The sequence below is a fragment of the Diceros bicornis genome, chromosome 36 (assembly GCF_020826845.1).
Source record: "Diceros bicornis minor isolate mBicDic1 chromosome 36, mDicBic1.mat.cur, whole genome shotgun sequence".
Lineage (NCBI taxonomy): Eukaryota > Metazoa > Chordata > Mammalia > Perissodactyla > Rhinocerotidae > Diceros > Diceros bicornis.
The window spans coordinates 26,411,867-26,426,498 of record NC_080775.1 but is presented as its reverse complement, the minus strand read 5'-3'; the positions used below and the strand labels follow the sequence as shown (position 1 = coordinate 26,426,498).

Below are 14,632 nucleotides of genomic sequence, written 5' to 3'. Positions count from 1 at the left end.
AGAGGACTTGTAACCACAAAAAAGAATGAGGAACAGCTCCACAATCTGACGACACATGGAGTGACTTTTCAGGTTACATTAAGTAAAACAGGAAGATTCAAAAGAGGGTATATAGTATGCCACCTTTTGTGTAAGAAATGGAAAAAAGAATATTGCATAATTTTTGCAAAAAGAAACACAGGAGGTATAAACCAGAACCTAGTGATAATGACAACATATGGGGAGGCTGTGAGATTGGGATGGAAGTTGATAGGGATGGGAACATGACTTCTCTAATTTAGCTTTTTATTTGGTATTGACTTTTGAGCCATGTAAATGTTTTAATTATTCAAAAGATTAAATTAAAAGGGATGAAAAAAGTAAACCCTAAAACCGAACACATGCAGGAACAAATGAACTTATATCAAATAGATAAAATCACATAGAAAAAAAGAATTTATTCAAGTAATTTGAACACTCGACTATACGTCCATAGAGAAATAACACCTAAGGTCAAAAAGAATGTAAATAAATTTTTACTTTTTCTTAGTAGGTTCAGGATTGGTAGTTCTATTGGTACTGTAACTCTGAAATCATTTTGTAAGAGTGATTTAATTATACTTTTATTAATGAAAAGTGAACTGTGCAAGAGGTAAGTATAAACAGACATGTTTATAAAGGTACATGGTTATGCTCTCCAGCTAGTACTACAAGATTTATTAGTGTTGTTTTAGAGAAAACTTAGATGTTGGTTGTGTATTAACCTAAAAAAGGTGGTACGAGGGTGACACATGGGAATATTTAACTAGCTAAAAATTCCTAGTGAAGAAAATAGGGTAAATGAAGATGAATCTAAAAAGGACAGACCTTGTGGTCAGGAGCCTATACTATTTCCTGACACAGCAAGCTGAATACTTAGAGCACCCGTGGCATGTGCAGACTTCAGAGTGCTGAGACACATGGATGCTGTGTGGCTTGCGGTGAGGCCTGCTGTTAATATCCAGGTCTTTGCAATGGAGGGAACCTGGCACGATTCTCAACAGGTACCTCATTTGCATTTATCTACTCTACTTATAAATCACTATATCGTTTATTTCCAGTTCACTGTTCTAGACTACCTTTTTGCCTGTTAAAAAGACCACAGAGACAGGGATTGACCCAGTGGCGTAGTGGTTGGGTTCACACATTCATCTTCAGTGGCCCAGGGTTCATGGGTTCAGATCCCGGGCACAGACCTACACAACATTTGTCAAGCCATTCTGTGGAGGGCGTCCCACGTATAAAGTGGAGGAAGGTGGGCACGGATGTTAGCCCTGGGCCAAACTTCCTCAGCAAAAAAAAGAGGAGGATTGGCAATAGATGTTAGCTCAGGGCTACCCTTCCTCACCAAAAAAAAAAAAAAAAAAAAAAAAAAGACCATGGAGACAAACTGCTTGCAAAACAAAAAAGGAAAACAAACATATGTGCACATGGAATGAGAAACTATAATCTTAGAAAAATAGTTTTTAAATGAATGTCTAATTTTGTTCCAGAAAAATTTTAAACCTTGAAAGAAAAAAATGCAGTTTTCTCTATGTGAATTATAAAAATTGACTTAAGGAACAATAGAAAAACTGAGAAGACCAACAGCAAGATATGCTAATAATAGCAGCTAACACTCATTGAAGTGCACCGTGTCGAGCTTTACACTCCCTAACTCATTTAATGCTCACGACAACCCTACAAAGTTGTTGAGAATATTATTATCCCCAATTTTCAACATGAAGAAACTGAGACCCAAAAAGGTTAAGTAACTGTCCCAAGATCATACAGTAGAAAAATAACTGAGCTGGGATATGAGCTAACTCTGACCCCAAAAGGCCATACTAACCATTATGCTATACTGACTTCTAGGAAACTTGCAATGAACAGGCAATACCTATTTAAAAAAATTAAGTATTCCAGCATGCATAAAAAGATAGAATCTTCCCAATTTTATGAATCTTACAAAACATGAAGTTAGCAACAACAGAAAGAACAGCCCAGTCTCACTATGACTACATTAGAAAAAAGTCAGAAACTAGTGGATCCTAGGGTGAGCTTGGCCTATGGAAATCCAAGAGCCCTGGCCTTGGAGAGAGCTGGAAGGATCTGTGCTCCTGCCGGCCGAGGAGCTGTGTGACAGTGGCCTCTATGGAAGGCTGGGGTATGTAAGACTTAGCAGGAGTCGTGAAATGGGAGGTTTCCGCCAAACACTTTGTCAGGAAACAGACTCAAAACGGTATCAGAAACAAAACAGATGCCTGCAATTTCCTCTATGTAAACATATATTTAAAAATTACAATTTTATTTTTGCTATTTTACCTAGAAAACTAAAGAAACCCTAGTTTAAACCAAAGCACCGAACTGATCAGGTGGCTGGATACACAGAAAAGTCAATAGTTTTTCTTTATTAGCAACAATTACACATAGTTTCTGAAATGAGAAAACCAATTCTATTCACACTAATGAAAAAAAATTCCTAGGAATAATTTTTAAAAAGAAGGTGCAGGATCTATAAAAAGAAAACTATAAATCTAAAAAGCAGTATGAAATCTGAATAGACAGAAAGATATCCCATGTTTCCTAATGGCAAGTTTTATCATTATTAGTTTTCTCATAACTAATGTAGAAATATCATGTGAGTCTAATTAGAATCCCATTTGTAAAAAATTGATTAAAATGATTAAATTTTTGGTTTAAAAACATTTTAAATTATGCAGTATTTCAAGCAAATTCAAAAGACAAATCATTGATTGGAAGAAGACTCCGGCAATGTATCCTAATGACAAAGGATTAGTATCCCTAGGGCATTTTAGAAAAAACTTGTTTATTAAAAAGAAGGAACCACAAAGAGGCAAAATGGGCAAAGGATAAAGTGATCTTTAAGACTCATATGTAAAAAACAAGTTGCAAAAGAGTGAGAAAGGACTTGCCTTATCAGTCATGCACGCATTGTGGAGCCACTATCATCAAAACCCCCGTTTCACCAGCCTCTGCAGCAGTCTCATGAAACCTGCAGAGCCCTTCTAAGAATGTCTTTTAAAGCATAAATGAAATACACAGGATTAAAGAAAATCAATTACATTGAAATATATTACTTTTTGAGGTTGAGAGACACTAAAATAGAAGGCCAAAGTAGATTCCAGTACTTATGGGAATTTTATGCAGGAAAAAAGTGGTAATTCAGCTCAGTAGGAAAAAGAAAGTTTATTTAATGTGTAGTGTTGGCACAACTGGCTATCCATAAGAAGAGTAAAATGGCTCCCCATCTTGTGTCATAAACAAAGGTGAATTTCAAATTATTAAAGATTTAAAAAGAAAACAGAAGTCTCCAAAGAGATTATAAGGAGATTGCATGTACAATCTAAGAGATGCAGAACCCAGAAGGTATAAAATATTTAAAAATAAATTGTAAGGAAAAACAGAGCATAAACAAAGTGAAAAAAAAAACATTAGGTTAGAAAAAAATGCTTAAAACATACACATATAGGTTAATATCTATACTATACAAAAAGATCATATAACAAAACCACAAAAAACTGAACAGGAAAACTGGCAAAGGATATAAATTATCATTTCAAAAAAGAGCAATACCAAATAGCCTACAAACATGAAAAAATGCTCTGCAGAGAAGCAAAGGAAAAAAACAGTTAACACCTTACAAATATCAAAGCAGCAAAAATTAAAATTTGAGAACACCCCCTGCTAATGGGGCATGCAGGGGGAAAAATGATACACTTACATATCGCTAGTAGCAAATTATTACAGATTTTTGGAAAGCAATCCACAAAATATATCAAAACTAAAAAATTACACATTTTGTTTGGCCCATAGATCCAACTCTTAGATACCTACCCCATAGAAACAAAAAAATTTGTGTACAAGGATATTTAATGCAGCACCACCTGCAGAGGCAAAAGATGGAAACAATATAAATGACCTTTACTAGAGGAATGGTTAAATATGGATGTGGTACAATATGGATTAATATTGTACAGTCATTGAAACAGATGTTAGGTAAGTTGGCTTAGAAGGATTTTCACAATCTCTTATTAAGTAAGAAAAGCAACATGCAGAGATGAATATACAGATGATCCCATTTTTGTAAAATAGGTACATATACATATTTGTATATGATTATAGAGACATGGAGAAACAGAGAAAGGGTACACATGCCAGGCTCTAACACTGACTACCTCAGGGAGGGGTGGGGAAGAGTGAGTGTTCAGGTGACAGAGGAAATTAAACCAAAAAACATGACACCCTATAAAACAAGGGGACCTTAAAATCACATTATTGCGTTAACTCATTTATATGTATATATCCAGAAAAAAGTACATGACAGTAACCTCACTAAAATATTAAGTTATTTAAGAGTAATGGTTTTTCAAGTGTTTTACTTTTTTCTTCTTTATGCATGTAAACATCAACATATTGAACTTGATGTACAAAGAGCCCCTACAAATAAGAACTCCTATACTCTCACACAGCATACATGCGGTTGCAAGAAAAAACAAAATCTAACTCAAACTGGCTTAAACAAAAAAGGAATTTATTGGCTCACATAAGTGAAAAGTCCAGAAGTAGATCTCACTTCAGGTCTAATTTGATCCAGAGGTTCCACAACGCAACAGGGCTCCAACTCAGACTCTCTCTTTTTCTTGGTACTGCCCTCAGGCTGGCTCCTTGGGATTAGAAAAATTAGCTGCAGCAAGTTCAGAACATGAATCCTCACACCACACTATCTCCAAGAAGATGTCTTCTTCAGCAGTTCCTGAGAAAGCCTCAGCAACCATCTTGTACCTACGTAGCCTGCTCTGGGTCAGATGCTTATCCCTGACCATTTACTGGAGGGGAGTGGCACTAGTTAAAGGAAACCAGGCCAACTCTAGAGCTGGGAGTGTGATAATCTCATCCAAACCACATGCGAGATGACGGGGGCTAGTTATGTAAAGAAAAAGTGGATGGTATTGTGAGAGATGGAAGTGGATACTGGATGGGCAACCACGACATATATGAACAAGGAATTAAATAATACAAATATCCAATAAAATATTAAAAGCGCTCAATCTCACTAGCAACCAAAGAAATAAAGTTACATAATTTGTTGCTTATCAGGTTAATAAAAAAAGAAAAAAATATTTGTGTGTGTGTGAGAGAGATGGTGAGGTGGCAGAACTGAGAACAGGAGCTCATACTACTATTGGAAATGTGTGTGTGTACAAAACAGCTGTAACTAAGACGTGCTTAAGCAAACTTTATACCAAATCAGAAACATTACTGATTCCTAAATATGAAAGAAAAAGCTAGCAACAAATAGTAAAATTTAAAGCCCATAACAGAAATTGATTACCTTTATTTTTTCCTCCAACCTGACAGATGTTTCCATTTTGGAAAAAATAAAATAAAACACATCAGAGATTCCTGGGTAAATCTATATTCCTTAGTTCCAAGTCTTGACTTAGCCTATCTACTTCTTTCCACTGTCTTCTTTCACCATTCCTAGATATAACCCAGAATGAAGTCTACAGCTGATCACCCTCAGCATAGCTGGGGTCAGAACTAGCAAAAAGTCTTCTGAAAACTGATTAAACGCTTTTACCCCTGTATCTAACTGGGGAAAATACACGCAGGACGAAAAACTTCTTAGGTATGACTGGTGAAGCAGACCCCAAGACCTAGAAGCATAACGCTTGAATACTAAGACCTACAATCTAGAGTACCTGGAGGATTATCCCAGTGCATCTGAAAATCAATTAGAAAAAATATACACTTAGCTGTATTTAAAGATATTATGGATATGAGGTAGGTCTGTGCCACCCCACAGGTAGAGTACGTAGTGGTGTAAGGATTCTCTTATGAGCTATAGGGCCAGTCCCACACTTAGTACAGCATCATATATTTCTTAAATATGCAAAGTACAGTAAATCAAGATCAAATCCAATTCCATTGCCCTCTATTAGAAAGTCAACATCAAGTGTGAATTTGTAGATGGCAATCAAGTACATGAAATGAAAATATCCTCTAGATTTTAATTTTGAACAAAAGACTGTTCCCAGACTTAATTTTGTCTCTCAAGTCCAATAACAAATAGGAAGTTAAGGTGCCCTAAGTCCCCTGAATTTGAACTTTTTCTAAGTCAGGGATTTTCATTCCACCCTGACGAGGGAAAAGAACCGAGACCACCTATTCCACTACCTTAACTTTTAGGTCAAATGACACACAGGGTTGGTTTACGTCAATGGGATTTGCTCTATAACAAAAAAAATCTGAAATACTTCTATTACACGTAACAAAAGAACAATCAAGAAACAGGGGAACTCTCTTAACCCTGCTGTGTTAAAACCAAAAGCCAGTAACTAGCCGTAGCAATGGGAGCAGTGGTTAAGAGCATGGACTCAGGAGTGAAAATGCCTTGACTGAATGCAGCTCCATCACGGATTAGCTACGTGATCTTTGGGAAGTTACCAACATACCTGTGTTTCATGAGTCTCATCTTTAAACTGGGCAGAATAGGAGTACTAACCAATTTCTTAAGGTTGCTGGGAGGTTTGATGAGATAATCCAGCACTTAGAACAGCACCTGGCACCAGGAAGCTTTCAATAAACGTTATTACTCTAAACTGAATAGTTATTTGTTTGTTCAGGTCTATGTCAGTATTCCTAGAACTCAAAACACTATATTCTAATTGTTCTAATTTGCACCATCTGCAAAAGGCACTTTAAAACTACTTCAAATGATTTGGAAAAAAAAGAAATTAACAAAATTCTCAGTTAAGTGACTAATTTTAGATATTACAATTATTTCACTTAGAAAACCTCCACTATGAAACAATAAGCTTGCAACAAAATAGTAAAGTGAAAGCTATATAATATAATAGAATTTGAGTAACACTATACTCAGATGTTCCTCAGCTGATGAGAGTAATAGGGAGATGTACAATACTTCCTGCACAAATACATCTAGGGAAAGCAGGCTATATTTATTCAAAAGCTATAAAAGGGTACAATATAAATCTATCAAACAAAATCAGTTTTTAAAAATTAAGTGACTAACATGTATCCAAATTCTGACCAAGACAACAATCCAATGCACAGAAAGATTATTATATAGCTCAAGAAGCAAAAAGCAATAAACAGAAACATCTTGTCAATACAGACACTACATAAATATACAAATCTACCGTTTTAATGTAACACAAACAAATCGTAGGTACATGTGTTAGCTACCTTTCTCCAACATTAAAGTAGTAAATGTTTTATATTTAGTAAAAGCATACAGAATGTATAAAGCCTTCAATTACATGTAATGTAGTCTAACAAATGTGAACTAAGTAGAATAGAAGGTTTTCTTATTTGAAGATGTACATTTCAGAAAGATCCAACTTGAAGTAAATACATTATCAAGCATATTGCAAAGGTGACCCACAAAAATGTTTATCATTTGAAATTGTATACAGAGAACAAACTGCCCAGAAATTAACATCAGAATTCTACCGAGGGGTATTATAGCGATCTGCCTGAAAGGACAAATTACTCACTTGGGGGCTTAAAACAGCAGAGATCAATGTGAATTAAGTAACAGAGGACTGAAAAAAAAAATACAATGTACAATAGCCAAGAGGTTAGAAAACCGAATACTGTGAAAAGATTTATTAGTCTGTACAAGTTGGTTTTGATAAACTACTAGCTACTTGTTACAGTAAATTATCCAGATTTCCATGGCAACAGTATTGTCCCACACATATCAAAATCTGGAAGCAATATGCCTTTCTCAAATTGTCATTTAGTGTTCTTTTTTCCCCAACCCTCAAAACACAGACATACGTTTCTGAATATCAACTAGCCATTTATGGAAGTCATAAGATACAGATATTCGTAAACATTACACAAGCTACAACTGAGGTACCCAGACAAACACCACCAACATTTATGTAAAGAGGTGTTGGTTTTAAAAGTGGTAAGTACTACGTGAGTTACAGCAATACTATTTGTGTCCTTCCGAAACCAAAATGGGGGAAAACCTTATTGCCATTCTGTCAAACACCACACAAGTAAAAATGCTGCACACAGGGTCATGAATCCAATGCACGTACCACAGAATTAAAACTCCAGTTAAGCAGTGAGCTACTCATTGAAGTAAATTAAAAAGTAAGACCAAACTTCTTCTTTAACATATCAATGCTATTTTAGAAGCATCATCAGAACAGAGCTTTAATTAAAGTTGGCCTGGACTATATCCTGTAAAGAGAATTTTGCTTAGTTACTAAAGGAGAATCTGTCAGCAAACATCCTAGAAAAGCTGTGGAATCATGCTCTTTGTTATTCCTGAGAGGAAAGTTGCCAGGTTTGATGATACCTGTATATCTCCCAGTGGTTCTAGGAGTTCTACATACCCAATAACTCAGTAATTGATAGGAGTATTTAAGCAAAAAGGAGACCAAAAGTAGACTTTGTATCAACATATACTAGATAAGTGGATTTTTTTTAAATCACATGATAAATGTAAATCATAAAATCAAATGTACTTATAAAGGTACATCTATTTTATGTTACATAAAAAACTGTAGACTGCAAACCGTGCATGCTTACCATAACATTTTACCTGGGAAAGCCGGTGAGTGGGATTTCTTGCAAATATTTACTGCCATGATACAAAACAAATATGTGCAAACTGCAAGGTCCCTAAAATAGCAGTTAAAGAGTTTATATACAGAAAGATGTCACTATCTGATCAAATATGCAAGAGATGGAGCTTCCCAGAGTTTATAACACAGAACAATAACCACCACAGGCTCCTCCTCCATTGACTTCTTCCCTCTGTGACAGTTTGACTCCTTTATTCTGGTTCTCACTTTCCCACAGTCCAGGCGTCTGAATGATCTTTTCAACAAGTTCCTCAAAGGCACACTGCACACCATCACATGTTTTTGCACTTGCCTCTGAAATTCAAGGAAAAATGTCATAGTATATTCTTTTCTGGCCATATTCTTAAATTTTTCTGGGAAACTATTATGGCATAAAGACCAGCCTACAATATATAAAGACCCAAATTAGCAATTTCTCCCCACAGATTTAGTATTAGTAAATTTCCCCCAACTGTCAAAGTTGAGCTACTTAAACTCTATCCATAAGAATACTCATATATAAGCCCAAGGTTTTATGATAGAATTGTGAATTGTAAAGCCTTATTTAAATACTATGCCAAAGTTCTTTCCTTTTTTTTTCAGGGAATTCTTAAAACCAGCCGCTGAAGCAGATATTATTTCCATTTTAGAATAAGGAAATTTAGGCTCCAAGCTAAACAATTAATCTGGTTGTTCTGTGCCTACAACCAAGCAGCTACAGGTGGATGGATAAATGATATACAACCATGGACACTAGTCTCATTTTAAATTCATGCTTATGAAATGCATGTGGACATTTAGCATTGCTCCTCAATTGTTACTTTTCCCTGGTGATTACCTTTCTCACAGTCTATTTTATTCCTTCCTTTTAAAACTCCTCTAGCTTGATGCTGAGAAAAAGAGAAACAATCGGGCAAGAACCACCAACCATCCCACTAACAGCTTTACCAACATACCTGCATATGTATCCTTAGGCTCTGCCTTTACTCCTGTCACAACGGATGAACTGTCCCTGCTGCTATCTCAGGCCATTTCCTTTTCTAGTTCCTGGGATCCCACCCCTTCTCATGCACTGAAGGATCACGTACGTGCCCTCTCTATTGGATCATACCAATCAGTTTAAAAGCCTGCCAAAATTATTGTCCATCTTATTAACCAACCAACCAACCAATCAACTTGCCCTCCAGCCCACACACCCTTCTAGCAGCCACCCAGCTTCTCTATTCTCTTTCAAAGCAAAATTGTCGTCAAGAGTTATCTCTGCAAGCTGTTTCCACTGTCTTCGCTTGCATTCTTTCTTCAAACTGCTCTACTTAAGCTTTTGTTCCCACCACTCCACTGAAACATTCTTTTCAAGACCACCACCACCCTCTATCTTTTCAAATCTAACGTCCTCATCTTATCTGACATCTTGCAGCATTTGATACAGCTGATCATTTTCTTCTTTAAATACTTTGTTCACTTGACTTCCAGGACACTGAACACTCCTGATATTCCTCCTCTCACTGGCATGTCATTCACAGCCTTATGTGCGGGCACCTCCTCTTTCTGTTGACCTCTAATCGTTGGAGTACCCCGGGGTTCAACCTTCAGCCCTTTTCTATCCAGTTTTTCCCGTAGTGATTGCGCCAATCTATGACTTTAAATGCGAGTGGCCAGAATGTGGTTATCTGAAAGACGGTTCATTCTTATGCCTAAGCAGTATTCTTGATTCCTTATTCCCCCACCCAAACCTGTTCTTATCTCAGTCTTCCACATCCTAGTTAATGGCAGCACAATCCACCTAGTTGCTCATGCCAAAAACCCGGAGTTATCCTTGACTGCTCTCTCTCCTTATCCTCTACACCCAATCTATCAGCATAGCCTGTCAGCTTTACCGTCAGAGTTGGTGGATCTGCCAACTTTCCACCACCCACTACTCCTGTGGTAGTCAAAGCCAGCAGCATCCTTCATCTGGGCCACTCCTGCTTCTGCTTCTCATGGTCCATTTTCTACACAAATGAGTCTTTTTTTTTTTTTTTAAAGAATATCAGATCACAGCACTACTCCCTTGCTTTCCACCACACTTAGAATAAAATCCATTTGTTTATCATATCCTATAAGGTCCAATATGGCCTTGTTAAATCTAATCCGCCATCATCACCACCCTTCCCCTCAACACACTCCATGCTCCAGCCAACAAGCCTTCATCCTGTTTCTTAAATACACTAAGCTGCTTCCTACCTCAGGCAATATTTGCTACTCTCTCAGCCTGGCGTGCTTTCCCTCAAGATCTTCATAGGACGGATTTGTGCTCGAATGGCGCTGCCTCGAAGAGTTTTTGCTAATCATCTTCCACCCCAGTCGTTCTCTCTCCCCTTACAACATTTTATTTCCTTCATAGCACTACTTACTTATTTAAGGCTGTTTCCCATACTAGGGCAGGAGTTTGACCATTTTGTTCACTGTTATATCCTCAGTGTACAATAAATATTTATTGAACTAACGGACAGAAATGAAGGACACTCAGCAAATAAGCAGCAGAGATCGCACTCAATTCCTTTCTAGAATTCCCTATACCTTCCACTTACACCACCCTGCTTCTATCTATATATGATCCATTTCCTGATTCCTAAAAGGTTCTAACAGTAGAACAGCTAAATCAGTAATGCCTAAAACTGGCTTCACATCAGACACAAATAGGGTGTTTTTCATAAACTGCCTTCCAGGCCCTGTTTCAGACCTGTGATAAGGCCCAGGGATCTGTACTTTTAAAAAGCTCCCCACAAGATTCTGACATAGTCAGTTCACTTTTCTAGATGAGGGGTCAGCAAATTTTTCCTGTGAAGGGCCAGACAGTAAATATTTTAGGCTTTAAATGCCATACGGTTTCTTCTGTAACTCCTGAACTCCGCCACGAAGCACAAAAGCAGCCACAGACAACATGGAGATGACGGAGCAAGGCTGTACTCCAACACAAACAGTGGGCGAGTGCAGTCTGCCAACCCCCGCTCTACCGTGCTTCTCAAATATTAATGTGCCCACGAATCACACGAAGATCTTGTAAAACTGCAGATTCTAATTCAGAAAATCTGGGTTAGGGCCTGAGATGAAGCATTTCTAACAAGCTCCCAGGTAGTGCACTGCTGATGGCACATGGACCAGCAAGGTACAATTTTAGCATGGGTTCCTGGCTTTACTGAGTGCCGTTATAGCCTGAGAGGAATGATCTGACTGTGTTCCATATGACTTCACATAACGTTATCCTATTTTTTTTTTTTTTCACAGAAGGGAAAATAAAGAACCTGGTTCTATAATTAGATTTTATAGCATGAGACAACCATAAACTAAACACATATTTTATGGTTCATAAAAAGAAAAATTCAGCAGAAACTCCATTTTAAAGTTCCTCATTAAAAAATAAAAGAATAAATATTCACACACCTACCTATAAATAACATGGAATGCTTGCGTGCAAATTTCAGGCCTTCATTTCTATCAACCTCACGATTTTCCTAAAAGATAAATGCAAAGATTAAGAAAAATGATCAAAATATACAGCCAAAATACCAAGAGTCTGACTTCTTACCTTATCAATTTTATTTCCAACTAGCATGTTCACTATGTCATTTCTCGTGCAGTATGTTTCCAATTCATTTAACCAATTATCCAGTTTAACAAAGGTGTCTCTTCTTGTGACATCATAAACTGAAATAAAGAGAGAGTAATTTATTAAATAAGCATTAAAAATAAGCAGCAATGACATTATGTTTCTGATATGTAACTAGGAGCTAATGTTACTACACAGACAAGTCTGTTTTTTTAAGCCTTCAATGCTTAACCATCAGTGTCTACTGATCCAGATGGAAGAAACAAGTATATTAAAAAAAACACACACATTTACATACATACACACTTCAATTTTATTAACACATACTGTGAGAAATAAAATTATATCCTGTGTGATAACTGAAAATTAATTTAAGTAAAACAACAGCTGCCCCCATTCATAACAATAAAAGGTTTGTCCAAAAACCAAAATGTGTTTAGATCCAAATCTGTGGGAAATACATAAAAATTTTACATGAATTTAAACATCTATGACTCTGTTAATTTGTTTCTTACAAGGATCAGAATTTGCAGCTTTGAAAACATATGTAAAGTTAGTGGATGAGATCCTGATTATCTTGCTGTTACCACTTTCATCTTACATCATTCTGCATCATAGTAAATAAAGAGCTTATCAATTTAAAAGTGTTTTCTAAACTTAAGAGATGCTAAACCAAAATAAGAGTCACTGTCAAATTAAGAGAAATGAAACCAAAGCCTCACAAGTCATGATATGAAAAAAGAATTCTCCCTACAATTGATCAGTATTCATTTTAAAGTTTCTCAGGAATATTAAGAACAAGACCTTTTCAACAAATTACACTGAGAATCACATTTGGTTTCTAAAGTCTGTGTGATTATGAATTAACAGTGTTAAGAGTTTTGTGCTATTTTTCAGGACAGATTCCAATTAGAAACAAATACACATCTTTTATAAACTGCAGCAAATATTAATATCTGCTGAGGATCAGTTTCTGGTAATACTCTATGACAGACTAGCTATATGTGGGTTGATCCTCAATTATGTCCTCATCAACATGTGCTTTTAAACCAAATAAACTGGTCTGACCTTTATCTTTTAATTGCTAGACAAAAGGCTGAAAAGAAATTTAAAAAATTTAAATATTCACTAAATGAAGTAAATATAACTTCAAGTTACATAAAAGTAGCCCTAAAGAAAAACAGAACAAAAACGTATTGACCTTCACAGACAAGGAAAATCAGAAATTCCAGCAATAAACAACAATATTTTTTAAACAGTATATTAAAGTAAAAACTTACCTAATATAACACCCTGTGCGCCTCTATAATAGCTGGGAGTTAATGTTCTGAACCTCTCTTGCCCAGCAGTATCCTAAAAGTAAAAATCAATTATTATTAAATAAAACGAAGCATAAATAAATAATAGACCTTCAATAGACTAATTTAGGAGTAGAAAGTCAAACAGCATTATTAAAAATAACATCAATGCATAAGTTCATTTAAAACTTGAAATTTAAATATGTGTTCTCTTACTGACAAGTGTTACGTAAAATAAAATTAATAAATACTGACATCTCTAGAAAAATGCAACTATGTAAAAGTTTTCTTATTGTCGTTAGTGCCATCCGGTCGATTCTGACTCCTAGCACCCTGTGGACAGCAGAGCAGAACCCTGCCTGGTCTTTCTGCGCCATCCTCTCACCTTCTGGCGCTGTATCAGACAATGCTCTGCTGCTATTCATAGGATTTCCATGGAATTTTTTCAGAAGTGGTTGACCTGGTCCTTCTTCCTAGTCTGTCTTAGTCTAGAAGCTCTGCTGAAACCTGTCCACCATGGGTGACCCTGCTGGTATTTGAAAAACTGGTGGTAGAGCTTTCAGTATCCCAGCAACACGCAGCTGCCACAGTATGACACCCGACAGATGAGTGGTGTGGTTCCCTGACCCCTGACTGGCAAACAAACCTGGGCCGTGGGTAAGAGAACGTCAAATCTTAACCACTAGACCACCAGGGCTGGCTGAAGGTTTTCTATCATTTTGGATTTAAGATTTTTATCACACCTGAAACCCATTTCATTGAAAACCATGCTTCTCAACCCTGGCTGAACAATAAAATTTCCTGGGAAACTAAAAATACCAATGACTAGGTTCAACCCCTAAAGATTCTGATTTAATTGGTCTAGGGTATGACAGAAGTTTTAAAAATCTTCGCAGGTGATTCTAACATAGAATCAAGACTAACAACCACTGATTTAAATAAAATTATAGGGGTGTCTTATCTGAGATAAGGAATTTTTAGGTTGGACTCTTTTTAAGTGTTTCCTAGATATCTTGTTTTAGGAAAATGCATAAAACCAACCACTCATTATTACATGTTGTTTCTGACTCCTATCAGGGGTGATGAACAACATAAGATGTACACTAGCTGGGTAATGT

The 14,632-nt window shown here is 36.4% G+C and overlaps 1 protein-coding gene across 2 annotated transcripts in view; it reads right to left on the bottom strand.

Annotated features, from left to right (window-relative positions):
• Nucleotides 1–6,962: 6,962 nt before the first annotated feature.
• RAB18 (RAB18, member RAS oncogene family) overlaps nucleotides 6,963–14,632 on the bottom strand; it is a 36,249-nt gene continuing 28,579 nt past the window's right edge. Inside the window, exons 4-7 of one of the 2 annotated variants that reach the window (XM_058532696.1) lie at nucleotides 13,497–13,569; nucleotides 12,196–12,314; nucleotides 12,055–12,121; nucleotides 6,963–8,942 (exon numbers count right to left, since the gene is read on the bottom strand). In XM_058532696.1, the coding sequence (XP_058388679.1) occupies nucleotides 8,767–8,942; nucleotides 12,055–12,121; nucleotides 12,196–12,314; nucleotides 13,497–13,569 (435 nt within the window). In that variant the 3' untranslated portion in view covers nucleotides 6,963–8,766. The remainder of the gene's footprint in view (nucleotides 8,943–12,054; nucleotides 12,122–12,195; nucleotides 12,315–13,496; nucleotides 13,570–14,632) is intronic. The other variant, XM_058532697.1, reaches the window with a different exon arrangement.